Source organism: Malaclemys terrapin, chromosome 23 (genome assembly GCF_027887155.1).
Source record: "Malaclemys terrapin pileata isolate rMalTer1 chromosome 23, rMalTer1.hap1, whole genome shotgun sequence".
NCBI classification, from domain to species: domain Eukaryota; kingdom Metazoa; phylum Chordata; order Testudines; family Emydidae; genus Malaclemys; species Malaclemys terrapin.
In genome coordinates, this window is record NC_071527.1 from 10,613,045 (window position 1) to 10,640,411 (window position 27,367).

The following is a 27,367-nucleotide window of genomic DNA, read 5'->3' on the forward strand; positions in this document are numbered from 1 at the left end:
ATGGAGCGGGTCAGCCTACCAGAGTCAGTGGGAATTAAAGGCACTACCAATTTCTCCAATGTGGTCCTAGTCAAGGCTGACAAAGATATCTCAGTAGTGTCTGTCAGCAACAAAGATGTGAACCCTGAGACCACTGTGCTGTATCCTGTCTCCAGCTTGGGAAATGAACACTACATAGTTACTCCCCCTACAGAATCCTTAGATAGTTACCCAGAGTTCTCTGTTATGACATACGAAGACCGCAACCTTGTGACGGTCCATGTGAAAGGCAAGTTACATTACCTAACACAGGACAACTCCACTGGCTCCACACTGACAATTAACCTCTGCGCTTTCCAAGGCATCCAGTTTCAAGGCATAGGAGATCTGTCTGGCACCAGGATTGTCTCAGAAAAGCCAGTGGTTGTCTTGGTTGGCCAGGGGTGTTTTTGTAATAACACAAAATGCAACCATGTCTTTGAGCAGCTCCTACCAGTTTGCAGCTGGGGAACAACATACATCATTCCTCCCTTACCATGGCAGAAAGTAGATGAAATAGTCTACATCACTGCTTCCCAGAGCACAACTGTGTCGTATCAACTAGGGGAACAGGCAGAGACTGTTACTCTAGCAGGAGGCAGTGTACTCCAGCGTCCTGTCAAGCCCTGGATCCCAGTCTACATCTCTGCTAATGTGGGCATCCAGGTGGTGTTCTACAGCGTGGGTGCACCTCTCCCTAATTCCTCCCACGCCTTCCTGATGAATGTTCCAGATGTTGCCAGTTACTGCCGGATGTATTCTATAAATGCCCAGCAGGGCTTCAAAAACTTTGCCTTGATGGTGGCCAATACAGCAGAGACTGGCGCCATAATCCTAGACAATCAGCCTGTAAGGGATGTGGTGTGGAACCGAGTCCCTGGCACTGAATTCGTTTGGAGCATTCATACGCTTGAACCTGCCAACAGATCCCATGCTGTGGAACATCCGCTTGTACCTGCCAACAGATCCCATGCTGTGGAACATCCCAGCTCTCCATTTGCGCTCCTGAGTGTTGGCACTGCCGCCATGGACAGCTATGGGATTCCGGGTTCCTGCAGGAAGAGTGAGTAGCATGGGTTTTAAATTGATTTTGACCATAGATTGTGCCCATGCTGCAAAGAAAACAGTGTCACAACCAGGGAGGCAACCATGGGCCTGGTGTAAAGTGTGTTGATTTTGATGGAGCTCCATTGAGTTACACCAGCTGAGAATTTGGCCCAGCACGGCATCCTAGGCCACCACTAGCCACAGTTACTTAGGCTATGTGATACCACAGCAGTGACAGTGCCGCAGCTGTGCCTCTGTACAACTGTAATGTAGACACTTGGTACAGCGATGGAAGGGGTTTTTCTATCACTATAATTAATCCACCTGCTGAGAGGTGGTATCTAGATTGACGGAAGAATTTTTCTGTCAACCTAGTGGTGTCGACACTGGGCTCAGGACGCCTTAACTAAGTCTCTCAGGGGTGTGAGCAGCACCAAACTAGTTTCAGCCCAGCTCATGCAGTTAGCCAGACAGGGCCGCCCAGATGTGGGGGGGGGGGGAGTGGGGCAATTTGCCCCAGGCCTCGAGCCCCGCAGGGGCCCTGCGAGCCCTGTCCAGGCGGCGGTCCGGATCTTCGGCGGCATTCGGTGGCGGCAGGGCCTTCAGTGCTACCGAAGATGCGGAGCGACTGAAGAGCCGACCGCCGCCGGGTGAGTACAAGCGCTGCAGCTCCCCCACTTTGCCCCAGGCCCCCTGAATCCTCTGGGTGGCCCTGTAGGCAGATGCTCACCAGCTGTTCTGAATTGGTTTAAGAACTGTTGCACTTTTCCTCCTACATCTGGTTGTAATGCCCTCTGGGTACCCAAGAGAATTTTGTGCCTGATTCTTACTTATGCCACTCCTGTGCTTGTGGCAGGGAATAGAAAGGATGGAGGAAAAGGTAGCTTTAAGCCACCTTTGTGCTCTATGCATTCTGGGACCATGCAGGGATGCTGTAATTTACCCTCTGCTTCCCATGGTCCCTGAAAACCAGGAAGTAGCTGAAGCATGTGGCGCATTCTGACCACATCCTTGATCTGCCTTGCATATGAAGCCAAGATCACGTAAAGGCCCTTCTACCAGTTCCACACGAGCTGTGGAGGGTCCCTCCACAGGGAACATTCTTAGGAGCCATTTACACCCAGTTTAACCACCTTTTCCAGGCCAGAGCAACATAAGGCTTTTAGTGTAACTGAGGCCTGCTCAATACCTGAAACTTCAGTCAATCATAAGCCAGCCTAAGCCTCAGCATAGGCAACACTAGGTCAACAGAAGAATTCTTGTCTTGTCCTAGCTACCAGCTCTCAGAGGTGGATTTACCACAGCAATGGAAGAACCCTTCCACCACTGTAGTCAGTGTCTACACTACAGCTGCGGCTGCGCCACTTTAGCATGTCTAGTGCAGACATACCTTGATGAGACTCAGGCCTTTTAGAAGTACAATAGCAGGGTTAGAACACTTCTGGGGAAGGGAAACTTCTCAAGTATCGGTGTAAGAACAAGTCATGTTGGTTATCTCCAAGGATCAAAGCCAGGACCTTGTAACTGCATGACCCACTACTGTTTGAGCTAAGGGACAAATTCCCATAGCTAGGAGCTGTAGCAGAACCAGACCCTCGGTGGACCAGCCCCTCGAGGACACATAACACACACTGATCAATGAGCTACACAGACAAAGCTTAAGTGAGTATTAACCAGGTGATGTGTGGACACACACCAGGCTTTTAGGGCCGAATGTATTGCTGACTGATTACAGGCTCAGTTGAAAGTTGTCAGATTGACAGGGCTTAAGGGATCAATGGAGTTAAAGGGAGACAGCACCTGCTGGGTTTAGGTAGATCATCAACTTTGTATTCTGGTAGGAAGAAAGGACGGCCCTTGTGGCTAAAATGCTAGGCTAGGACTCAAGTGATCAAGCTTCCATTCCCAGCTCTGTCCGGGAGTCCCTGTGTGTGGGGCCTTAGCTGTGTCACTTAGGCCAAGATTTTCAAAATTGCCCTGTGATTTTGGTTGCCTAACCTGAGACCTTAAAGGGGCCTGATTTTCAGAGGGTGAGTGCTCAGCACTTTTGAAAGTCAGGGCCCTTTTAAGATGTCTCAAATCACGAGACACTTTTGAAAACCTTAGCCCTGCAGATGTTGACCTGATGTAATTGTCCTGCCTCTCTTTCTGTTGCTAGATGTTCCCTTTAAATCCCTGACTGAGACTCCACAGATACAAGAGCAGTTGGAGATGTGCAAAGATTTCTTTCTGAAGGTACGTGGAAGGGGTTTATTTGGGTTTTTGAGGATTTTCACAAAGAGGACACAGAGAACTTTGAGCCTGAGAATTCTCAGCTTATCCAGGGTTTACCACTGAGTGCAGTGGGAGCAGAATCAGTCCAACACAAAGTGCTTCTGAAAACTCGACCGCAGTATCATGCTTAGGTGTGTGACGACACCCCCATCAGAGTTCTGCAGTTAAGGCACCAGCCAGAGATACAGGAAGTAAGAGTTTGGTTCCCATCTCTGCCCCAGACTCACTGTGTGACTTTGGGCCATTTGCTCAGTCTCTCTGTGCATTGGTTCCCCACATGTAGAAGGAGGATAATAATCCTTACAAAACGCCTGTGAGGAAGAGAAGGAGAAATTCATTAATATGCATGAAAGCTTCAATACTATGTGAAATATCAGCGTATCTGTGGGCTTCACCACACTTTGCCTTAACATGTCGTAATCTGTAGCATTCAGTGGGACACCCAGCCAGCCATAGGTCAAAGCAACATCACTCTGCAGAACCATTAACCTTAATTTTGGGTGGTATTTCCATGCTTTCAGAAATGACCCATTTCCTCTGATTGTTCTGCAGGGCAACAACAGTGAATTGTGCTCCTTCATGAATTCAACCTTAGTGAATTTGGAGACCATGTGTGCCCAGAATAAAACAGTATCGCTGCAGGTCAGAGGTTCTGCCCCTATGTTTGTGGGCGCTCTATGGCCAAATGCCCTGAGCACTGGAATAGCAGTCTCACTTTGGGGGAATTGTAGCTGCTCTTCAGAAAAGGGGTGTGTGTGCGCATGTGCATGCTCTCTAGCTTAAGTGGCAGGGGATCTGGGTTCTGTCCCCACTGGTCCTAGGAAGATCCAGATTGCTTCTGGGGGCAACACAGAGAGAACCTAGACGCCTGCTGATTTGTTGCAATGTTCTCTGGCACATACACTGAAGAGACCAGGGATGAGAAGTGAATGACACAGGGTATTAGCCCTACCCTGGAATTAGCTTACTGTGCAGTCCTGAGCAAGCCTCAGTAGCCTCACTCGCTCTGTAAATCATAGAATCATAGAATATCAGGGTTGGAAGGGACCTCAGGAGGTCATCTAGTCTAACCCCCTGAGGGCTCCCTCTTTGAGAATGCTGCAGTCCCTCTGGGTGGGGAAGGTCACTATGAACCCATTTGTCCCTAAGATGGTCACTGTTCCCCTGGGAGTCTGAAGAATGTGGCTCATGAACCACTGAAATCCTCCCTCTTCTCAGGGTGTTTCCTTTCCCAATCCCAGGATTTTGCTCACCCCTTTGGTTCCCTCCTGAATGGCGCCACTCTCAGTGCTGGTGGGAATGACAGGAAGAGGGAGGTGGACTCTGCCGTGACGTTCGTCCTGCAGATTGTGGAATTGGCTGCACTGACGGCTGCTTTGAAGAATGGGAACCAGACTGTGACAACAGAGTCTATGGGTGAGAAGGATGGGAGGCATTGCCTTGTGGCGGCTGTGAGATAGGGACTTACACTCTTCTCAATGCAGAACACCACTGCAGTCTCGCTGCCCCCTCTCAGAGTTTATAACCCAGCCATGGGCGGCAGATAAACGAGCCATTGAGAGAGGCTAACCATTGAGAGAGACTAGCCCCCAGCCCCACACTCTCTGCCCAAGGCCCTGCCCCTCCCCTTCCACCCCCTCTCTTCCACTGGAGCCCAGAAGACCCTGTCCCCCCACCGCCGCACTACCCCAGCGCGCCAGACGGGCAGTACAGCAGTAGTGCCCCCCAGCCCTGGAGCACCGGGCAGCCGGATCGTCCCCAACTCCAGCGCCGGGCAGAAAAGCAGGCAGCGTGACGCAGCATGGCCCTGGCCCCAGCACCCCCAGCCCTGGGCCTTTTCAGCACCAGCCCCAGCCTGCCTGCCTCAGTCTCTCAGCCACAGAAGAGAGGGAAGGGAATTGGAAGCAGGCAGGAGGGGACCAGGGGGCGGAGCATGGGCGGGGCCATGCCAGGCTGTTTGGGGAGGCACAGCCTTCCCCGGCCTATGCTACCCGCCAGCCATAAACCCAGCCCTGGGGCTTTGCAGCAATGGCAGCTGCCTGAGAGGGTTTTAAAAGCAATGCCAATCTCCTGTCGCCACAGGCAGCTGCCATTGCGTCCTCCTTTCACTCCCTGCCCCAGCAAAACCCCTTCCTGCTGCTTCCCCTGCTAAAGCGCAGAGGTGAGGCAGCAGGGAGAAGTTGCCTTCTGCCTCTTGGCACAGTGGCATCTTCATGGGGACACACGGATGATGGATCATAGGAGGTCAGCCAGAGGGGCTCAGGAAAACACAGAGAAATGGAGGTGAACAGAAACAGCGAGGGCGGGGGGGGGGGGAGGGGATTCCGAGAGAGTGGAGCTCCAAACCTGCCTTGCCCTTGCAGCAAGAGGCTTTGCCATTTCCCTCCCCAGCTATCGAGACGCTCCTCATTGTCCCGGCTGCAGGTCCCTGTGATAAGGTCTTCAAGCTGAGAGCTCAGGAGCAGACAATGGACATTCACTGCGATACTGTCACCCCAGGACCCACAGAAGGTACCATCCTGGTCCTTCCCAGGCACCAAACCCCAGCCCTAGTTCTCCCCTTCCTCTCGCCCCAGGTTGGTTTGCTTCCTTGCCTCTGTTATTCTGGCACTAGTGTGGACCTTGTTGGCTGAGCCAGTGTTTCTCAGGCCATTGAGCTCTGCAGAGCCCTTCATTCCTGGTTGTCCCGCAGCATGAAAACCGAGCAATGGGAGGGGCAGGGAGGAGAGAGAAGCTTTGATAGGCATATGAATTGGTCCAGAGAATGGAAAGATCAGAGATCCATTGGCCCAACACATGATGTCCTGATGATGAGCCCAGCTAGGCCCCAGGTTGACATGTGTGACTTCCTGGAATGGAATCAGGATAATATTTACTGATTTTACTCCAATTTTCAGGCCAGTATGACCTAACTGGGACTGGTTCTTAATTCTTTATCACCAGGGAAAGCTCCTCATTAACCAACCCTTCTGCCTCTCCTAACCAAGAAAAACGATGGCTTCACCTTGGTGCCTTTCACCTAGGGCTGTCTACCTAGCTGGATAATGTGCAGTATGGGGGTATGATTTCTAAAGAGCACTAATGTACTGTGCATTAATTGGTCCATATAGACCCTTGTAGCGAGGCGGTCTGGTTCCCCGCTGCCCCGGAGAGGGAGGAGTCCCTCCGGACGCCAAAGTGAGCGGAGCCAGTGGAGCTTACACCCACCCCCCAGAGGTCAGGGCGCAGGACAAGAAGTACAAAAGCCCCACCCCAGAGCTCACTAGAACCCCGGCCACCGGAGAAGCCAGACGCCTGTGGCCTAGCTCCCAGTGCGGAGACTCCTGCAGTCTGCGACCAACCCGAGGACTGGCCTGACCAGCTGAGGCCTGATGCTGACCAGACCCCAGGACGCTTTTAAGCCTGCCTGCGGCAAGCTACTGAAAGAAGCTGCCAAGCCTACCATTCGCCGAGTACCCTGAGGAGCCCATGGTGCTTGATTCTGTGGAGGATGCCGTCCAGATGCAGGTACCTCTAGAGGGGGAGATAGGAAGTAGCCCGGGGGCAGCCGACCCAAGTCTGGGTGCAGCACACCCAGAGCCGATGTCAGTGTGTTGCAGTCAGGATCCCCACTGATACAGCAGCGGGTCTTCGGCCGCTGCTAGGGCCCTGGGCTGGGACACAGTGGAGTGGGCGGGCTTGCGTCCCTCCTGCCACCCACCTTGCGGGTGGCCGTCTCCCCCTCTCCCTGGCTGCGCAGAGCCAGGAACCTGGGGTTTGCGGTTGAACCTGTTTGCTCAGCCCCTGCATAAAGGCCTGAGCCATAGACTCTCTACTGCCCCGCCCTGACTCAGGGCTAGGGCCTGTGTAAACTGTTTGCTCAGCCCCTGCCTAAGGGCCTGAGCCAAAGAGACTTGACTGCCCCGCCCTGAACTAGGGCCTGGGGCTGCGGAATAGAGCTATTTGTTGGTCTCTACTGTTGCCGTGGCATGAAACCCCACAGCCAGGCTAGTTCCCCCGAGATAACCGACAGATTTAGCGAGGCGGTTGGGTTCCCTGCTGCCCCGGAGAGGGCCTAACCCGGCCGAACCCTTGTACACATGTTGGAGAATGCGGGCAGCGATCCCCTGATCCCTGTGAGAAGGAATCTGAGGAGAAGCGCCCAGGCAACCATGGACATGGAAAAGCTTATTAAGTTTTTAGCCAAAAGCGAACAGCAGCAGCAGGCCGCCCAGCTTCAACAGCAGACAGCTGTCCAGCTCCAGCAGCAGCTGGTCCAGCAGCTCGAGACACAACGGCAGCAGCTGATTCTAGAACTGGGGCAACAGAATCGGGACCACCAGCAACAATGCCTTCAGCAATTGGCAACACTGCTTCCCTGTCCAGCAGAGCCCCAGTCAGCGGGGCCCACTGGACAACCCAGTGGCGCCCATCCCATCTGGCTGACAAAGATGAGCCCTGATGACAACCCAGAGGCCTTTCTGGTGACGTTTGAACGGGTAGCGTTAGTTGCTGGCTGGGCCCAAGACCAAGTTTATCGGGGCTTGTCCACGGATGCAGCACGGGACTATGCTCAGGTAAAGGCGGAAATTTTAGATGCCTTAGATGTGAGTCCAGAAACTTTCCGACAGCGGTTCCGGAGCCTGGTCTATCCTACAGGTGCCCGACCCCGGCTGATAGCTCAGGGGCTGAGGAAAGCATGCAGGTGGTGGCTGCAGCCTGAAAGGTGAACCCTGGATGAACTCACTAAACAAATTGTGCTGGAGCAATTCATCCATATTCTCCTGCCGTGAGGAAGGGCCTGGGTCCTCCGCCATCGGCCTGCGATGCTAGCCGCTGCCATCACCCTGATGGAGGATTTCCTCGCCGCAAAAACACCGGTGGGTCTGACTATCTGAGCTGCCGCACCAGGGTCGGAGCGCCCTAACTCAGAGAAAAGGGTGACCACCCAGATCGAACCATGAATTCCCTCACGGGGCCTGGAGCCCCGACCCCAACTGGCCAAGGTCCCTGTGTGACAGGTCCCAGCACCTCGACCAGTTCCCTGAGGGACCAACCGGAGCCCTCCCTGGGGACCGGTGGGGATCCTGGACGCTCGGACCTTGGACCCTGTTTCTCCTGCGGGAAATATGGCCATTTACAACTGGACTGCACCGAGATGGAGTGCAGCTTTGGCCAGGTCTGCACGGGAGAAGCCCGTGCCTGATGCCGACTGCCACCAAGATTACGGTGCCAGTGGTTGTCGGGGATTACCCAACCTTGACCCTAATTGATTCAGGCTGCGGCCAGACACTGATTCGCCAAAGCCTAGGCTTCCAGACCAATCCCCACCTGGGGATGATCCGGTTACAGTGTATTCACCGGGATATATAACCCTACCCCAGTGCCCAAGTGCGGCTAACCATCGATGGTGGTCGGTCTGGCCCCTAGACTCATGTACCCAGTGATCCTGGGGCAGGACTGGCCAGAGTTCCCAGAAGTCCTCCGCTCCAATGCTGGGGAAAGCCCCATGGTCACCCCAATACTGGAAGGAGGCCCCCCTGAGGCCCGGGCAGAAGAGGGGAGGCACCCGACCACAACGACCCAGGGGATGCCCCTCCGGAAGCTATTGGTGAACCCCCGCTTCACACAGATTTTTGCCATGACCAAAGGGCTGATTCCACCCTCAGGCACGCACACAAGCAGCTGGCCGCCATCGATGGCGCCATCATTGATCCACAACGGGCGACGCAGTGGCCACACTTTGAACTGCAGCAGGAGCACCTCTATTGGGTTGAGCGGGACTCGCGCACAGGGGAGTTCCAGACCCAACTACTCGTGCTCTGATGCCACCGGCGGGAAGTAATGAAACTAGCCCACGAAGTCCTGGCGGCCGGACACTTGGGCCACGAGATGACTGTGGCCTGAATATTGATGCGCTTCTTCTGGCCTGGCATATACCAGGATGTGAAGAACTACTGTAAGTTCTGTCCGGAATGCCAGTTGGCTGCTCCCCCGCAGACCCCCAAGGCCCCCCTGGTCCCCATGCCCTTAGTCGAAATCCCGTTCGAGCATGTGGCCATGGACGTGGTGGGCACCCTCCCAAAAAGCATCGCCGGGTTTCAGTATGTATTGGTCATGGTGGATTATGCTACCCATTTCCCAGAGGCAGTGCCCCTCTGGAGCATCATGGCCCGCACAATCGCGGGTGAACTCGTGTAGGTCTTTGATCGCGTAGGCCTGTCCCGGGAGATTCTCACAGACCAGGGCACCAACTTTACCTCCTGGCTGTTGCGACAGGTGTGTGAGCTCCTGGGGATCAAGCAATTGCGCACCTCGGTCTACCATCCACAAACCGACGGTTTGGTCGAACGGTTTAACCGGACCCTGAAGGACATATTACGCAAGTTCTCCCTGGAAGACCTCCGCCGATGGGACCAATTACTCCCACCTCTGCTCCTGGCAATCCAGGAGGTGCCCCAGTCCTCTACAAAGTTTCCCCCTTTGAGCTGTTATATGGCTGCCACCCGCGGGGGTTGCTGGACCTGATGCGGGAGACATGGGAGCAAGCCTCGTCGCCAACCCAGGGCCTCTTGAAATATGTACTCCAGCTCCAGGAACACCTCACTCAGGCTGGGGCCCTGGCTTGGAAAAATTTGAAGGCCGCCCAAGGAGCTCAGGCCCAGACCTACAACCGGTATGCACGGACCTGTGACTTCCAACCTGATGATCGGGTTTTACTTCTCCTGTCCTCAAGTGAGTCGAAGTTACTGGCCCGCTGGCAAGGGCCTTATGAGGTGGTCCGAAAGGTCGGGCCTGTCATGTATGAGATCAACCAGCCTGACCGGCGCAAGAAAATTCAACAGTACCATGTCAACCTTCTCAAACCCTGGCGGGAGTGAGACAGACTCTTAATTAACCCTTACTCACCGGAGCCCGAGCTGGGCTCCCACGTAACACATACAGAGGACCCTGCAGGACCCCAGCTTGGGAAGACACTGACTGAGGAGCAACTTAAGCAGACCCAATGCCTTCTACAGGCATTCCCGCAAACTTTCACAGCCCAACCGGGATACACAACCCTTTTCCATCACACTATTCAGATAGTTTCAAAGTAGCAGCCGTGTTAGTCTGTATCCGCAAAAAGAACAGGAGTACTTGTGGCACCTTAGAGACTAACAAATTTATTTCAGCATAAGCGTTCGTGGGCTACAGCTCACTTCTTCGGATGCATAGAATGGAACAAACAGACAGAAGATATTTATACATACAGAGAACATGAAAAGGTTGAAGTACGCATACCAACTATAAGAGGCCAATCAATTGAGATGAGCTATCAGCAGCAGAAGAAAAAAAACCTTTGAAGTGATAATCGAGATGACCCATAGAAGGTGTGAGGAGAACTTAACATGGGGAAAAAGATTCAATTAGTGTAATGACCCAACCATTCCCAGTCTCTGTTTAAACCTAAGTTAATTGTATCCAATTTGCATATTAATTCAAGTTCAGCAGTCTCTCTTTGGAGTCTGTTTTTGAAGTTTCTTTGTTGCAAAATTGTCACCTTCAAGTCTGTCACTGAGTGGTTAGAGAGGTTGAAGTGTTCTCCCACTGGTTTTTGAATGTTATGATTCCTGATGTCAAATTTGTGTCCATTTATTCTTTTGCATAGAAACTGTCCGGTTTGGCCAATGTACATGGCAGAGGGGCATTGCTGGCACATGATAGCATATATCACGTTGGTAGATGTGCAGGTGAACGACCCATGATGGTGTGGCTGATGTGGTTAGGTCCTATGATGGTGTCACTTGAATAGATATGTGGACAGAACTGGCATCTGGCTTTGTTGCAAGGATTGGTTCCTGGGTTAGTGTTTATGTTGTATGGTTTGCGGTTGCTGGTGAGTATTTGCTTCAGGTTGGGAGGCTGTCTATAAGCGAGGCCTGGTCTGTCTCCCAAGATCTGTGAGAATGAGGGATCATCTTTCAGGATAGGTTGTAGATTTTTGATGATGTGCTGGAGAGGTTTTAGTTGGGGGCTGAAGGTGACGGCTAGTGGCGTTCTGTTATTTTCTTTGTTGGGCCTGTCCTGTAGTAGGTGGCTTCTGGGTACTCTTCTGGCTCTGTCAATCTGTTTTTTCACTTCAGCAAGTGGGTTTTGTAGTTTTAAGAATGCTTGTTAGAGATCTTGTAGGTATTTATCTCTGTCTGAGGGATTGGAGCAAATGCGGTTATATCTTAGAGCTTGGCTGTAGACAATGGATCGTGTGGTGTGTCCTGGATGGAAGCTGGAGGCATGTAGGTAAATATAGGGGTAAGTGGGTTGCCGGTATAGGGTGGTGTTTATGTGACCATCGCTTATTAGCATAGTAGTGTCTAGGAAATGGACCGCTTGCGTGGATTGGTTTAGGCTGAGGTTGATGGTGGGATGGAAATTGTTAAAATCATGGTGGAATTCCTCGAGGGCTTCTTTTCCATGGGTCCAGATGATGAAGATATCATCAATGTAACGCAAGTAGAGTAGGGGCGTTAGGGGACGAGAGCTAAGGAAGCGTTGTTCTAAGTCAGCCATAAAGATGTTGGTATACTGTGGTGCCATGCGGGTACCCATAGCAGTGCCGCTGACTTGAAAGTATATATTGTCCCCAAATGTGAAATAGTTGTGAGTGAGGACAGAGTCACAAAGTTCAGCCACCAGGTTAGCCGTGATATTATCGGGGATGCTATTCCTGATGGCTTGTAGTCCATCTTTGTGTGGAATGTTGGTGTAGAGGGATTCTACATCCATAGTGGCCAGGATGGTGTTTTCTGGAGCAGGGATGAAATTGTGGAAAAGCAGCATCACTTGCCCCATAACCTAAGCCGTGCTGAACACAACGCCATCCACAGCCTCAGGAACAACTCTGACATCATAATAAAAAAGGCTGACAAAGGAGGTGCTGTCGTCATCACGAATAAGTTGGAATATGAACAAGAGGCTGCTAGGCAGCTCTCTAACTCCACATTCTACAGGCCATTATCCTCTAATCCCACTGATGATTACCAAAAGAAACTACACCATCTGCTCAAGAAACTCCTTGCGAAAGCACAGGAACAAATTTGTACAGACACATGCCTAGAACCCCAACCAGGTGTATTCTATTTGCTACCCAAGATCCATAAACCTGGAAATCCTGGACGCCCCATCATCTTAAGCATTGGCACCTTAACAGCAGGATTGTCTGGCTATGTGGACTCTCTCCTCAGGCCCTACGCTACCAGCACTCCCAGCTATCTTCTAGACACCACTGACTTCCTGAGGAAACTACAATCCATCGGTGATCTTCCATAGGTTTAAACTTAGCTGTAGCCCACGAAAGCTTATGCTAAATAAATTTGTTAGTCTCTAAGGTGCCACAAATACTCCTGTTCTTTTTACTATTCAGATGGAGCCTGGGGTGGTGATCCGGGGGGCGACCAGGCTCTTGCCACATCACATGCGTCAGTTAGCTGAAGAAGAAGTACAGGCCATGTTGGACCTGGGAGTCATCGAACCATCGCAGAGCAAATGGCGCAGCCTGGTAGTACTGGTACCTAAGCCAGATGGCACACAACGGTTCTGCATCGACTTCCGACGTGACAATGCTATCTCAAAGTTCAATGCATATCCGATGCCCTGGATAGATGAACTGCTGGGCCAGTTAGGAGAGGCCTGCTTTATCACCACCCTTGATCTGAGCAAGGGATACTGGCAGATCTCCCTCGATCCAGCCTCCAAGGAAAAGACCGCCTTTGCCACCCTCACAGGCCTGTATCAGTTTACTCGGATGCCCTTTGGCCTCCATGGGACCCCGGCAACGTTTCAACGGCTGATGGATCGCCTCCTCCAACCCCACCAAGACTATGCTGCCGTCTACCTTGATGATGTGGTTGTTTACAGCCACCAGTGGGAGGACCACCCAGAGCGGGTAGCGGCGGTCCTGAGATCCCTGCGGGCAGCATGGTTAACGGCCAATCCAAAGAAATGTCGCATTGGCTGGCAAAAGACTACCTATCTAGGGTATACCATTGGGAAAGGACAAGTGAAGCCCCTCGTGGGAAAAGTTCAGGCCATTGCAACCTGCCCACCACCCACTACAAAGCACCAGATGCGCCAGTTCCTGGGACTTGCCAGCTATTATCGGCGGTTTATTCCCCAATTCGCGTCGATCGCAGCCCCCTTGACCAGGCTTTTGACCAAGGATAGCCCCCGGCAGGTAATTTGGACCCGAGAGTGCGATGACATATTCCAGACACTCAAAGAAAGTCTCTGCCATGAACCGGTCCTATATAGCCCCAATTTCAACTGGGAGTTCATCCTCCAGACAGACGCCTCGGAGGTAGGATTTGGGGCCGTCCTATTCCAAGAAGTGGATGGGGAAGAACACTCCGTCTTATACATTAGATGGAAGTTGTTTCCCTGGGAAAAGAACTATGCGGTAGTGGAGAAGGAAGCCCTTGAGGTATAGTGGGCTTGTGATACCTTGCGTTACTATGTCCTCGGAGTCCCGTTCACACTGATCACCGATCACGCTGCGCTCCAGTGGCTGGCCTGAATGAAAGATCATAATATGAGAATACATCATTGGTATCTGGTGCTATAGCCCAATGCCTTTACGGTTCGCCATAGGGCAGGCAAGGACCATGCTAATGCTGATTTCCTGTCCTGCCTGGGAGGTATGGAAGAGTCTGGCCCCGACAAGCAGAAGCCAGACTTGAGGGGTGTGTGTGTGTGTGTAGCGAGGCAGTCTGGTTCCCCGCCGCCCTGGAGAGGGACGAGCCCCTGCGGACGTCAAAGTGGGCAGATCCAATGGAGCTTGCGCCTGCCCCACAGAGGTCAGGGTGCAGGACAGGAAGTACAAAAGCCTCACCCTAGAGCTCACCAGAGCCCCGGACGCCAGAGAAGCCAATGAGGAGACTCCTGCAGTCTGTGACCGACCCGAGGACTGACCAGACCAGCCGAGGCCTGATGCCGACCAGACCCCAGGGATGCTGTTAAGCCTGCGTACAGCAAGCTACCGAGAGGAGCTACCAAGTCTACCGCTTGCTGAGTACCCTGAGGAGCCCATGGTGCTTGATTCTGTGGAGGATGCCGTCCAGATGCAGGTACCTCTAGAGGGGGAGATAGGAAGTAGCCCGGGGGCAGCCGACCTGAGTCTGGGTGCAGCACACCCAGAGTCGATGTTAGTGTGTTGCGGTCAGGATCCCCACTGATACAGCAGTGGGTCTTCAGCCGCTGCTAGGGCCCCTGGCTGGGACTCAGTGGAGTAGGTGGGCCTGCGTCCCCCCTGCCACCCACCTCACGGGTGGCCATATCCCCCTCTCCCTGGCTGCACAGATCCAGGAGCCTGGGGTTTGCTGTTCAACCTGTTTGCTCTGCCCCCGCCTGAGGGTCTGAGCTACTGACTGTTTGTTGCCCCGCTCTGATCCAAGGCCTGGGCCTGTTAATATTAAACTGTTTGCTCAGCCCCTGCATAAAGGCCTGAGCCAAAGAGACTTGACTGCCCCGCCCTGAACTATGGCCTGGGGCTGCGGAATAGAGCTATTTGTTGGTCTCTACTGTTGCCGCAGCATGAAACCCCGTGGCCAGGCTAGTTCCCCCGAGATAACCGACGGATGTAGCGAGATGGTTGGGTTCCCTGCTGCCCCAGAGAGGGACGAACCCAGCTGAACCCTTCTAGGACCCTACTAGTATGCACTAAAGGTTCTCTAGTGTGCTTGAATGTACATTAGTGCACTGTAGGAATCACACTCCCATAGTGTATGCCAGATGTTTCCAACACAGAAGCGCTTCTGTGGAAGAAGAGGGAGGAGGCAACATATTCAAGTGGTTAAAGCTCAAACTGCTAGCCAGGAGTGCTAGATTCTGTTCCCAGCTCTGCCCCAGACTCACTGTGACCTTTGGCACCTGGCTTGCTCTTTCTTTGTCTCAGTGTCCCTGGCTCTATGATGAAGCATCATTTCATGTTTTCAGATTCTGGGGCTGTTGCTTTTATTTCTTACTCCACCCTGGACTCCATCATGAACAAGAGATTTCTCAACGAGGGAGATCTAATGGCTGATGAGAAATTGAGGAATTTTCACCTGAATTCCAGGGTGGTGAGTGGGGCTGTCGGAGATGGGAGGCCCATGAACCTCTCCAAACCTGTGAACTTCACCCTGAGCCATAGACAGGTGAGTGTAGATCCTTTTACTTTGCTCCAGTTGGTCACTTAAAAGGTGCATCTCCTGCAGGGCATTTGAGTTGTGTTGCCTTTCTGGACTGAGAAACAGTTATCTGAGAAAGAGAGGGAGCTTCTTCAGTCCTGACACGGGGGCTGTTCTGGGGAGGACGTTACATAGGGTTCGCACCAGGCCTGATTGGATTATGATTCATCATGTAAAATGCTCAGGAGTAACAACTGTCTGGCTCACCCCTTAGAGCAGGAATAATTGGAAGGCATTTCCCTATAGCAGTGGTCCCCAAACTTTTGAGGGTCGCACCTCCCAACCCGTTCATGCCCCTCCCCCTGAGCCAGGGCTGGGAGCAGGGCCGTGGCTCGGGGGGATGGGGAAGGATATAGACAGGGGTAAGGGCAGTGGCGGATTAACAAATTTGCCGCCCCTAGGCCCTCAAAAAATTGACCCCCCCCCCATCCCTCCGCGCCAGCTCACCTCCGCTCCCCCGCGGCAAGCCTGGGTGGGAGCAGGGAGAAGGGGAGTTGTGGCGTGCTCGGGGGATGGCGGTGGTGGAGCAGAGGTGAGCTGGGGCGGGGAGCGGTTCCTGGCCCCCTCGGGTTAGTCCCCGCGCCCGCGGGCCCCAGCTCACCTCTGCTCCGCCTCCTCCGAGCGTGCCGCTACTCGCTTCTCCCTCTCTCCCAGCACTTTTGGGCGGCAAGCCTGGGATGGAGGTGGAAGAAGGGAAGTATGGCACGCCTGGGGGAGGAGGCGGGCCGGGGATTTGGGAAAGGGGCAGAGTTGGGGAGGGGGTGCGAGCAAATTTGCCGCCCCTGCAAATTTGCCGCCCTAGGCCTAGGCTTTGTTGGCCTAGGCGATAATATGCTGCTGGATAAGGGGGCTGAGGCTTGGGCAACAGCTGGGGGTGGGGCTGGGAGCAGGGCCAGAGCCATGGCCGGGGGCTGAGGCTGGGGGCGGGAGTGGAGCAACAGCTAGGCTGTGGTGGGGGCCAGCAACTAAGCCCATGGCCAGGTGCAACTCCGCTCCGAGCCCCTCCCCTGCCCCCAGCCTGGGCTGGGAATGGAGCTGCAAGGGGCTGGGGCTGGGAGTGGAGCCTGCACAATAGTGTGTCATAGACCCTACAGTGTTCAGAGTTAAGGGAATTACCACTTTAGCTCTGGGGTCAGGGGCTTGAGCTATTGGAGCTGGAGGATCTCACTTGTATTTCCACTGCCAATGGGAAGTCCCAAATGGCTGTTACATACAGCACAATGAGAGCCATGAAGCCCTTGGTGACTTCAGGTTTATTACTGTCTATTAGAGATGTGTGACAAAAGAAACAGTGTTCTCCCCATGATCCAGTGAGGAGGATGATGATGGGGTGTTTTTGTTTCCAGGCAAAGAAAGAGAATGACACGCCTCTCTGCGTTCACTGGAAATTCATTGCTGGGAATGGCACCTGGGCTGAGGATGGCTGCACTGTTCTCGACACAAACAGCACTCACACCATCTGCAGCTGTGACCATCTCTCCAGCTTTGCACTCCTTATGAGTCTCACCGGAGTGGAGGTATCTCACTGTGAGACTCAGATCAAAGGGCTGGACTCTGAGCTTCTGATCTGGGCAAAATCAGTGGGAATTTTGCCTGAATGAACGCTGAGTAGGAACCTCAGGGTATAATCTGTGGCCATACAGAATGGGTCAGGGTCAAGGGGGCTGGGCTGGGATTGTGATCTGAGGTGCCTAGAGTAGCCCACACTGACAATGCCAAGGCCAGGATAGGCTGTAAAAAGGAGAGCAGATTCCCCCAAAACTGGTGATCATGTTTTCTAGAGCGTTAATCATTTGTGTTGCTCTTCTCTGGACCTTCTCCAATTTGTCCACATCTTTCCTGAAATATGGTGCCCAGAACTGGACACAATACTCCAGTTGAGGCCTAATCTGCACAGAGTAGAGTGGAAGAATTACTTCCCATGTCTTGCTTACAATACTGCTGCTAATACGTCCCAGAATGATGTTTGCTTTTTTTGCAACAGCGTTACATTGTTGACCCATATTTAGCTTGTGATCCACTCAGAGCTGTCCTTACGCATATGCAGCTGCATAGGCGGCAGTGTAGGGTACCTGAAAATTTGGGGTCCTAGTGTCCACCCCGCACCTCTTCCTGTCCCTGTTCTGACCTTTCCTGCAGGCTCCCACAGCTGGCTGCTGCAGCCTGGTGACTCTTACTTCAGAGGGGATCTAGTAACTTAAAAGTGAAAAAGTCTCCAGCCTGCCAGACCTATTAGCACAACATTGAAACTGTTAAAGAGCCATTTAACAGGCATTTGCCACCCCCTAGGTATATACTGTCAGTTTCTGAGTTTACTGACAGAAACCGTTGTGCATTACTGTAATATTTACTCAGAACATGTTAGTCTACAGGACCTTAGTTTAAAATTTGCTTTAAAATATTTCATTAGAAAGTTGCTGACGATTATAAAATCACATCTATAAAAAATCCTTGCATAGATTTTTAGATCCACAGTCTGAGTGTTCATCTTTAGCCTTAAATGCTTGGATCTTCAGACGTATAGTTTTTTAAATACATCCTTCAAAAGACCACTCTTATCTAAAATACACATTTTAATTTTAATTACTATAATACAAAAAACTTGCTTCCAAAGTCTTCCGGTCCTTTCTGTCCATCTCTTTCTCCCATCACCCGCCCCCCCCCCCGTTGAAGAGAGGCTCGCCCTTAAAGGGACAACACCCCTTTCCTTCCAGATAGCTGGACAAACGAGTTTCCCTTTCTTTACTTCTGACTATTTGATGAACTAGTTTTAAGAGAACCCTCCAGCAAAATCAGTACCTTAGTAAGATATAAAATCCTTTGTTATGCCTAAAATCTTTGGAAACATATTTTTTAAAGTTGGTGAAATTTCATGTCTGTTGTTACGAAGATCACACAAAGTAAAGTAATGTTCCCTTTTTCTAAAAGCAATGAACATTGTTATGAACACACTAAACCTCTGTGACTGATTAACTGAAACTAATGTCTTTGTTTCAGTGAGTTAAATACACCTCTACCCCGATATAATGTGACCCGATCTAACATGGGTTCTCATATAGCGTGGTAACCCCGGGGCTCTGGCAGTGGGGCTCGGGCAGCGCTTTAAAGGGCCTGGGGCTCCGGCTGCTGTGGGAAGCCCATGGTCCTTTAAATCACCGCTGGAGCCCTGCCGCCGCTACCCCGATATAACGGGGTTTCACCTATAACGCGGTAGGGATTTTTGGCTCCCGAGGACCGCGTTATATCAGGGTAGAGGTGTATGTAGTAATCTGGAATGGTTGCTTTATGAAGCTTAAGAGTACATTTAAAATATAAAATCAGCTTAGAAATACTGATTAAGAAAATGCAAAACAGAGAAGAGCTGCATCACGTATTCCATAATATTTAATGTTGTATTCAGCAGGACAGCTGACTGCCCTTACTACAAAGTTTTTGCAAATAAATCTCTGACAAACTTCAGGGTACATCAAAATACCTGTGACTGACATTTTTTTATTCCTAAATGTAGTGCTTTTAATTAGGTACCGTCTGCATGTCCAGTCTTCACCTTCTGGTATGCAGTGGAAAACATGCTCCATTTTCTTTTGAAAAAAAAAAATACTCTTCTGCAATTTCTTTCTAATGTCATTAGCTTCATTTGGGTTCAGGATTGGCTGGAAGGAGGTGAGCAGGGAGGGGGAGGGAAGAGAGGAGGGAGACAGTGGGGAGGGGCGATGCCTGGACAGAGTGGGGGCAGGGCCTGGGGCAGAGCAGGGGTGGAGTATGGGTGGGGCCACAGGCAGAAGAGGTGGGCTGGGGGGCTAGCATCATCCACTGCCCATGACAGCAGGTAATAGCGGATTGGCTCCCACATACCCAGCAGGCGCTGCAGTGTCCTTAGGCAGGGACCATATTTACAGAGCTGAATGCGCCAGTGCCGTGCTGTGATGGGTTCAATCACAGAGACCCCCTTGGGACTGTCACCTGAATTGCTGAGATTACCTCTGAGACCGTTTTCCCTGCCAGCTTGGGACTCCAGAACCCTGCCTTGTTGAGCCAGACATGCTAACCTGCGGCAACATGGACTTAGGGTCTGAACCACGCCCCCAAAGCTGCAGTCTTTAACAGAAAACCACTCAGCAGGTCACCTATCTCCATCACCCAGACACCCAGTCCCAACGGGATCCAAACCCCAAATAAATCCGTTTTACTCTGTATAAAACTTATCCAGGGTAAACTCATAAATTGTTTGCTCTCTATAACACTGATAGATAGATATGCACAGCTGTTCGCTCCCCCAGGTATGAATCACTTATTCTGGCTTTAGCAATAAACAAAAGTGATTTTATTAAGTATAAAAAGTAGGATTTAAGTGGTTCCAAGTCATAACACACAGAACAAAGTAAGTTAACAAGCAAAATAAAACAAAACACATAAGTCTAAGCCTAATACATTAAGAAACTGTTTAAGGGTAAAATCTCACCCTCAGAGATGTTCTAATAAGCTTCTTTCACAGACTAGGCTCCTTCCTCATCTGGGGCCAATTCTTTCCCCAGTACAGTCCTTGTTAGTTCCAGCAGGCATCTTAAGTGAAAAGCAGGTACTTTCTCATGACTGAGACCCCACCTTGTTCTGCTCCACCCCCTTTTATAGCTTTGGCACAAGGCGGGAATCCTTTGTCTCTCTGGGTCCACACCCTTCCTTCTAAATGGGAAAGTACCATATTTAAGATGGATTCCAGTATCATGTGACATGGTCACATGTCCTGTGTAAACTAGCCCTGACTAAAGTCAATATATACCACATCTACCGCTTCCCCCCATCCACAAGGCTTGTTACCCTGTCAAAGAAAGCTATTAGGCTGGCTTGACATGATTTGTTCTTGACAAATCCAGGCTGACTGTTATTTATCACCTTATTGTCTTCTAGGTGTTTGTAAATTGATTTCTTAATTATCTGCTCCATTATCTTTCCCAGTACAGAAGTTAATCTGACTGGTCTGTAATTCCCCAGGGTGTCCTTACTTCCCTTTATTTACTATATAGTGACCCAGGGCTCACTGGTGAGTTTCCCTTTGCTGTGTTACAGGAGAGTTACCCTCTGACCATCATCACCTATGTGGGACTGACCTTCTCCCTGCTGTGCCTCCTCCTCGCCATCCTCACCTTCCTCCTGTGCCGCTCCATCTGCAACGTCAGCACCTCCATCCACCTGCAGCTCTGCCTCTGCCTCTTCCTGGCCAACCTGCTCTTCCTCACTGCAGTGACCCGCACCAGCATTCAGGTCTCTTATCCACTTTTATTCTTGGTTTAAAATTAAGCTGTGTCCAGATCTTCTGTCAGCATTTCTAAAGCTCCCCTCACCCCAGCACCTTTTTATACCCTCAGCTGGACGGTAACATTTATTCCATGCTCTTTAGTCCTGCAGAAATAATTATTTACTCCCCATCCAAAAGAAATCTCTATGGGTGAAACCAGTCCTTCCCTTTCCCTTGTGCGCTCCTTCCTTCATCATTCAGACAAAGGAACCCCGATTTCCAGAGTCACAGTACCCTGCCTGTCCTCTCTGCCCCCTCACTGATGGGCAGATGCAAGACACCTATACCCTGAAGCAGATATAGAGAAGAGAACCTACACCCTCCAGGTCTCTCCCTATTATGAGGACTGGGAACTTGTTTATGTCCCTGCTCCCTTTCCTAGGATTCCTCACAGTATCCAACTCTTTTCTGAGTGGAGATCAGGACCGGGCTGGACTCTGAATGATTGAAAGGGCCAGACAGCTAGCCCTTAGACAAGCCCCCGTAGACTGAAGAACGTATTGTCTCTGGGAGAGTGCCATAACTATTTCACTAGGAGGGTGGTGAAGCACTGGAATGCGTTACCTAGGGAGGTGGTGGAGTCTCCTTCCTTGGAGGTTTTTAAGGCCGGGCTTGACAAAGCCCTGGCTGGGATGATTTAGTTGGGAATTGGTCCTGCTTTGAGCAGGGGGTTGGACTAGATGACCTCTTGAGGTCCCTTCCAGCCCTGATATTCTATGATTCTATGATAACTAGAGAGATGTGTTAATAAAAAGCCCTATGTGATCCTCCCCCCACCTCCAAATTCAGTATTTCCCTTCCCAGAAGCAGTGTCCCAGAGCTCTCTCTCATCCTGTCCTCAGGTGGTGTGTGCTGTAATTGCTGGTTTCCTACACTACCTCTTCCTGGCCTGCTTCACCTGGATGTTCCTGGAGGGGCTGCACCTCTTCCTCACCGTCAGGAACCTGAAGGTCGTGAATTACACCAGCGCCAGCCGGTTCAAGAAGAGATTCATGTACCCGTTTGGCTACGGATTCCCAGCCCTGGTGGTGGCTATTTCTGCAGCGGTGAATCATGAAGGCTACGGAACTGATGAACAGTACGTGCAGCGCCCATCCCGAAGGGGAGCTGGGATGTGACTTGAACTTACATTTCCCTGCTCACCCTGCCTGGGAGTTGAATGTGACACTAAGCTGCCCCAAGCACTGTAGTTGAGTTGCCCACCTGTCAGACATCTAAACTCCTCACCCACTGATGATGCGGAAGAACAAATCAGAAAGATCCCAGCTTGACTCCCAGCTCCCAGGCTGGGTTTGTGGCGCTGGTGGGTAGGAAACAAATGCTCCTTCTTACTGTGTGCAAATCCCTGATTCCCCTCTGTGAAGTGAGCGACTCCACTAAAACAGGGCGTGGCATGTTCTAGACATCCCAGGCTAGATCCTCAGCTGGTGTTAATCAGGGCAGCTCCACTTCCTTCAGTGCAGCGAGGCCAATGTCCATCCGCTGCATGTCTGGCCCATCATCAATACTGCGCCCATCCACCAGAAAGGGTCATTTGAGGAGGTGGAAGAGTAAGTGGTGGTTGAAAGCAGGAGATGCTGAGGTAGATGGGAAGGGCTTTTTGCCTGCTGCTCACAAGGGAGTTGGCCATGTCACAGGCAGGCTGAGATCCATCTTGCTTTTGAGAGCCAGCTGCCCTGTGACACTCACTCTCTGCCCCCGGGGCTGAAAAAGGGCAGTAATCCCATTAAAGTCACCTTCTTCTTCCTCCCTCCCTGTAGCTGCTGGCTCAGCCCGGAGAAACACTTTCATTGGAGCTTCCTGGGACCAGTCTGTGCCATAATCCTGGTGGGTACCTCACAGAACCACAGGGCCCCATTCTCCTCTCACCTCTGCAACCCTGTGGACTCCAGTGGAGCCAAGAGAAGAATATCTCCCAGAGAATTTAAGATGAAAGAGTCCTATAAGATCCCATTTCATCCACCCCTCTTTGGCCAGTGCAGGATTTCCTCCTAACACAACAGCCTACATTCTATGGAGTCAGTCAGGGTGAATGGGTCAGGCCCTGGGTTGTGAGTCAGGAGACCTGACTTGGCCACTGGCCTGCTGTGTTAACTTGGGAAGTAGCTTCCCCTCGCTGTACCTCTGTTTCTCCTCCCACCCTTTGTCTGTCTTGCCGAAAAAAAATAGTAGATGCTCAGCACACATTGGCAGCCAGCTCGCCCACTCATCTCCCCCCCCCCCCATGCCTCCCGTCCACTGGCAGCCATGCCGATTAACTCCTCCCCCTCCATCCCGTCACCTCCCGCTTGCTGCAGTCTGCTGTTCTGAGTTGTGCTGGAGGTGCTGGAGGGGAGGGGATGGATCTGGGTGTGAAGAGTTGGGGTAGGGGTGGGAAGAGGCGGGGGCTTGGAGAAGGGGTGGGGGCGGGGCTTTGGGCGCAGTGGGAGGTTGAGCGGCCCGGGGGAATCCGGTGCCTGTGGTCTTGCCTGTTATTTTGCTAACAAATGCTCCAGGATAGGAGCTGCCCCTTTCTAGGTGTGAATACAGAACCCAGTGCAGTCTCAGTTGGAGCCTCTAGGTGCTACCATAATATGATTAATTATAATATGTCATTACTCATGCAATGTTGCTGTGGAAGCAAGTGGAACCTCTGCCAGAATGAGGATAGTTTTGTCCCTTGCCTTGTCCGGCCTGGCTGGTAAATAACCCAAGTGATGGGAGAAGGGAAGGTGGCTGCAGCGTGGGGAGTTTGAGGATGGAAGGGTGCATGTGTTGTAAGAGATAAAGCAATGTCCTTGCAGATTCCTCCCCAGCTCAGGCAGCAAGTTAAGAATTAATTTCAGTCTCAGAATTGAAGGGAATACTCTATAGTCAGGATCTAGAAGCTTTGGGCCAAATCACTTGGCTCTAAATCTGGAATAACTGCAGATCCCATTGGAATCAGTGGAGTCACTCCAGATTCAGATTCAGAGCAGAAGGTGGCCCTCTGGCTGTATGATCACATCTGATGCATTGTAGCCCTGCCTCTGCCAACAGTTCCCTACACAGCCTGGGACCAAGGTCTGGCAGGGAATGGTGTGTGACCCACCTTGACGAGCAGTCACTGGTGTGCAGCAGTCTGATCCCATAGGACTGTTCCGTGCCTCAGCCAGAGAGATTGGTCTTGGGTGGCATGTTTTACAAGGAATATTTCATGCTGTTTCCACAGATAAATTTAACATTTTTTCTTGTAACCCTCTGGATCCTGAGAGACAAACTCTCCTCCCTTAATGAAGATGTGTCCACTCTCAAAGACACCAGGTAGGACAGCACTAAATCTACCAGAACAGGGGTGGGCAAACTTTTTGTCTTGAGGGCCACATCTGGGTGCGGAAATTGCATGCAGGGCCATGAATGTAGGGCTGGGGCAGAGGGTTGGGGTGCGGGATGTGGGAGGGGGTGTGCTGAGCAGGAAGGGGCTCAGGGCAGAGGGTTGGGATGCAGGAGGGAGTGCAGAGTGTGGGAGGGGGCTCAGGGCAGGGGTGCAGGGAAGGGTGCGTAGTGTGGGAGGGGGCTCAGGGAAGGAGGTTGAGGTACGGGGTGCAGGAGGGGTTTGGGGTGCAGGCTCTGGCCCGGTGCCACTTACCTAGGGTGGCAGTGGCACACAGCAGGGCTCAGGCAGGCTCCCTGCCTGCCTGCCCTGGCCCTGCACCACTCCCGGAAGCGGCTGGCACCACATCCCTGCAGCCCCGGGGAGGCAGGGGGCACCCTGCGCTGCCCTCGCCTGCGGGTACTCCCACTGGACGTGGTTCCTTGTTCTGGCCAATGTGAGCTGTGGGAGAGGGGCGGGGGGCAGTGCCTGCAGGTGAGGGCAGCATGCGGAGACCTCTGCTCTCCCTTTCCCCCAGGGGCTTCAGGGACATGGTGCCGGCTGCTTCTGGGAGCAGTGCAGGGCCTGCCGCACCACGGGCGTGGCAATCAGCCCTGATGGGCTGGATCTGGCCCATGGGCCATAGTTTGCCCACCCCTGTATTAGAAGAGTCTAGTGAGCCTCCTGTATGGGAATTCCTGTGGGATTCTACACAGATTACTGCCACCATACAGCTGAGCACATGCCACTGTAGGGTTTCCAGGTTATCTTGCGACCTTCTGCTTGATGAGAGAGTAACAGTCTCACTGCCCAAGGAGCTGATAAACCCCAAGTCACATCAGCAGTCCCTTACTCATGAGTCCTAAAGTTGTCCATGGGACCATCTGCCAAAATAAGGACAATTTGCATGAATAAGGGTATGCTGTATTGGACCTTAAATTAGACACAGCACAGCCAGGGTTGAATTGAAGGGTCAGGTTAGGAGAGAGGAGAGGTCTACGGCAATAGAGGATCATCATGGGAGATACTTTTCTGCCATGTGCATCATGTTGGTCCCTGGATGGATATTGAGATGACAGATGCAGTCTGTTCCAAAGCCCGCTGAAGTCAGTGGAAGTAATGGTACGGAAGAGACTGCTAGATCAGTGAGGCTCTTGCAGTAAGTCCTGCGGCACATTCAGATTGTGGCATGCAAATGGTCTTTAAAGCAGCTCATTATGAAATCTGTTTGTTCGGGAGGAACAAGATCAGGGCTGCCAACTGGGAGTGCTGGATGGAGACATGAGAGGGGAAAAAGATTTTGGAACCAGATCAGAATGTTGAGGCTTCAGAGAGCCATGGTGTTACTTACTGCACGTGCCTAGAGCTGTGTAAGGAGAAATGCAAGTCTGTGCTGATATTCAGAGCTGGGCCATGTGCTACTTAGGGAGGAAACTCATCTCTTTTCCCTGGGGCTGTGGATACTGTCGAGGTAAAGTGCCATCCATTGAGGAGGGGAAGATGTGTGTGTGGGAAGATGGTTGGGCACGATATTGTATTTCGGATTCATAGGCATATGTTGCCATTGTGTTCATCTTGACAGTAACCCTAAGACACACTAAAGCGGGTGCCAGCTGTTTTCCCCCACACTGCCCCGAGCCACCTGACTCAGTCACTCACCACAGGGTCGTTCTAACAGGATCTCTCCGTCTGCCTTTATCCAGACTACTGACTTTTAAAGCTATCGCCCAGCTATTCATTCTGGGCTGCACGTGGAGCCTTGGTCTCTTCCAATTCGGCTCAGCAAAAATGGTCATGGGGTATTTATTCACCATTGTCAACAGCCTGCAGGGAGCCTTCATCTTCCTGGTGCACTGTCTCCTCAATCGCCAGGTAATGCCCATCGTGCATCATCAGCCACCCAGTGACTTTACGGGCCTAGCAGTGGCCTGGTCTGAGGGTGTTAGTTACATGATGTAGTGACCATGTCCCTTATTCTCCAGGTGAGAGAGGAGTACAGGAGATGGATTAAAAGCACAAGAAAACCCAGCCCCACAACTCAAACGTTTAGTCCGTCTGGGTCCACTGTCACTACCAGCACCAAGATGGTAAGAGATCCTCTATTCTGTTCCAATACCAGCATCCAAAAGTCGCATCCATCCGGGTCTGTTGTAGCTCCTGAGGTGCCTTGTCCTCTGAGTGACACATGCTTGTTTTAATCCATCTGAGAACGGCATTGGGAGTCTTAGTGAGATTCAGTTTCATCCAAATCAAGGGGGAATCCCAGGTCTCCTAGAACCCAGCACAGATCTCCTCCTTTCTTGCGCACCTCCAGGTTTGCTTCCCTTTGCTTCTTTGCAGGCTCCATGCATCACTCACTCTGGAATGCACTGGGAAGGTGTTGGCTTTGACACACATTCAGGTAATTATCCAATTGTGGAAGCTTGCAAATCAAAACCTGGGTGGAAATCTTGTCAGTGCAGATGGGCAATCCCCAACAAAGAGTTAGCTCTGCATGGAATTTCCTCTGGCTCTGTAACCTCTACTGGGAAAGAATCCAGAAGCTTTGTCTGGAAGGAATAGTGGAGCCTTATGTCTGGAAAAACCTCCCTGCTCCAGTCCCAGCACGAGAGGCCACAATCTTTGTCTGGAAGTGGATATTTCTGGTTTATTTAGAGCAGCCTCTATTGACTGCTACTTTATGGCTTACCTGTGCATGGGTGGGGGAAGGGAGTGGGCTTTGTCTACGCTTGTTTAATTATTTTCCTGCACGTGATGTCACTTCAGTGGAGGCTGGCTGAATTTTGCAGAGTCTGTACTATTCCTGAATGAGGACCCAGTCCTGATCCCATTGAAGTTGACTGGAGTTTTCCCATGGGATTGACACTCAATGTATATTTGTTTTGCTGGCAGTGAATTGCGGAGAGCCCTCCACTTCATCTCTGTGAAACAATCACCTCTCCAACCAGCAATGTTTATCATACAGCCGGCTTTGCTGTGCCAGTGGGGCAGGTGCTTCAGCTGCCATTCTTCATCGCAACTACATACAAAACCTGGAAGGGGAAGCAGGATTGGACCAAATCCTCTCTCTGATCCAAATCCACAACGTCTACTGAATTCAAAGGCCACCCTATGGTTGTAGCTGGGTGTCTCGCCCACATTTAAAGGGCCAGATCCCAGGTCAGAGAGCAGTTATTTCCTGGGGAAAGCACACCATGCGGGTTGCAGGGGGCCAATTTGCAA

The 27,367-nt window shown here is 51.7% G+C and overlaps 1 protein-coding gene across 1 annotated transcript; it reads left to right on the plus strand.

Annotated features, from left to right (window-relative positions):
* On the plus strand, positions 1 to 27,367 carry LOC128828453 (adhesion G protein-coupled receptor E3-like). Its single transcript, XM_054013152.1, has 15 exons — positions 1 to 1,081; positions 3,224 to 3,300; positions 3,892 to 3,981; positions 4,581 to 4,755; positions 5,731 to 5,850; positions 15,286 to 15,485; positions 16,865 to 17,035; positions 20,586 to 20,780; positions 21,657 to 21,892; positions 22,575 to 22,641; positions 24,005 to 24,096; positions 25,849 to 26,017; positions 26,128 to 26,232; positions 26,486 to 26,546; positions 27,038 to 27,367. Exons 1-15 carry the CDS (start codon positions 1 to 3, stop codon positions 27,070 to 27,072), a joined length of 2,874 nt encoding a protein of 957 aa, XP_053869127.1. The 3' UTR covers positions 27,073 to 27,367.

Coding starts and splice junctions, on each gene's coding strand:
- LOC128828453 (XM_054013152.1), top strand. CDS start 1: ATGGAGCGGGTCAGCCTACCAGAGTCAGTGGGAATTAAAGGCACTACC. Junction 3,301..3,891: donor GCAAAGATTTCTTTCTGAAG/GTACGTGGAAGG, acceptor ATTGTTCTGCAG/GGCAACAACAGTGAATTGTG. Junction 17,036..20,585: donor TGAGTCTCACCGGAGTGGAG/GTATCTCACTGT, acceptor GCTGTGTTACAG/GAGAGTTACCCTCTGACCAT.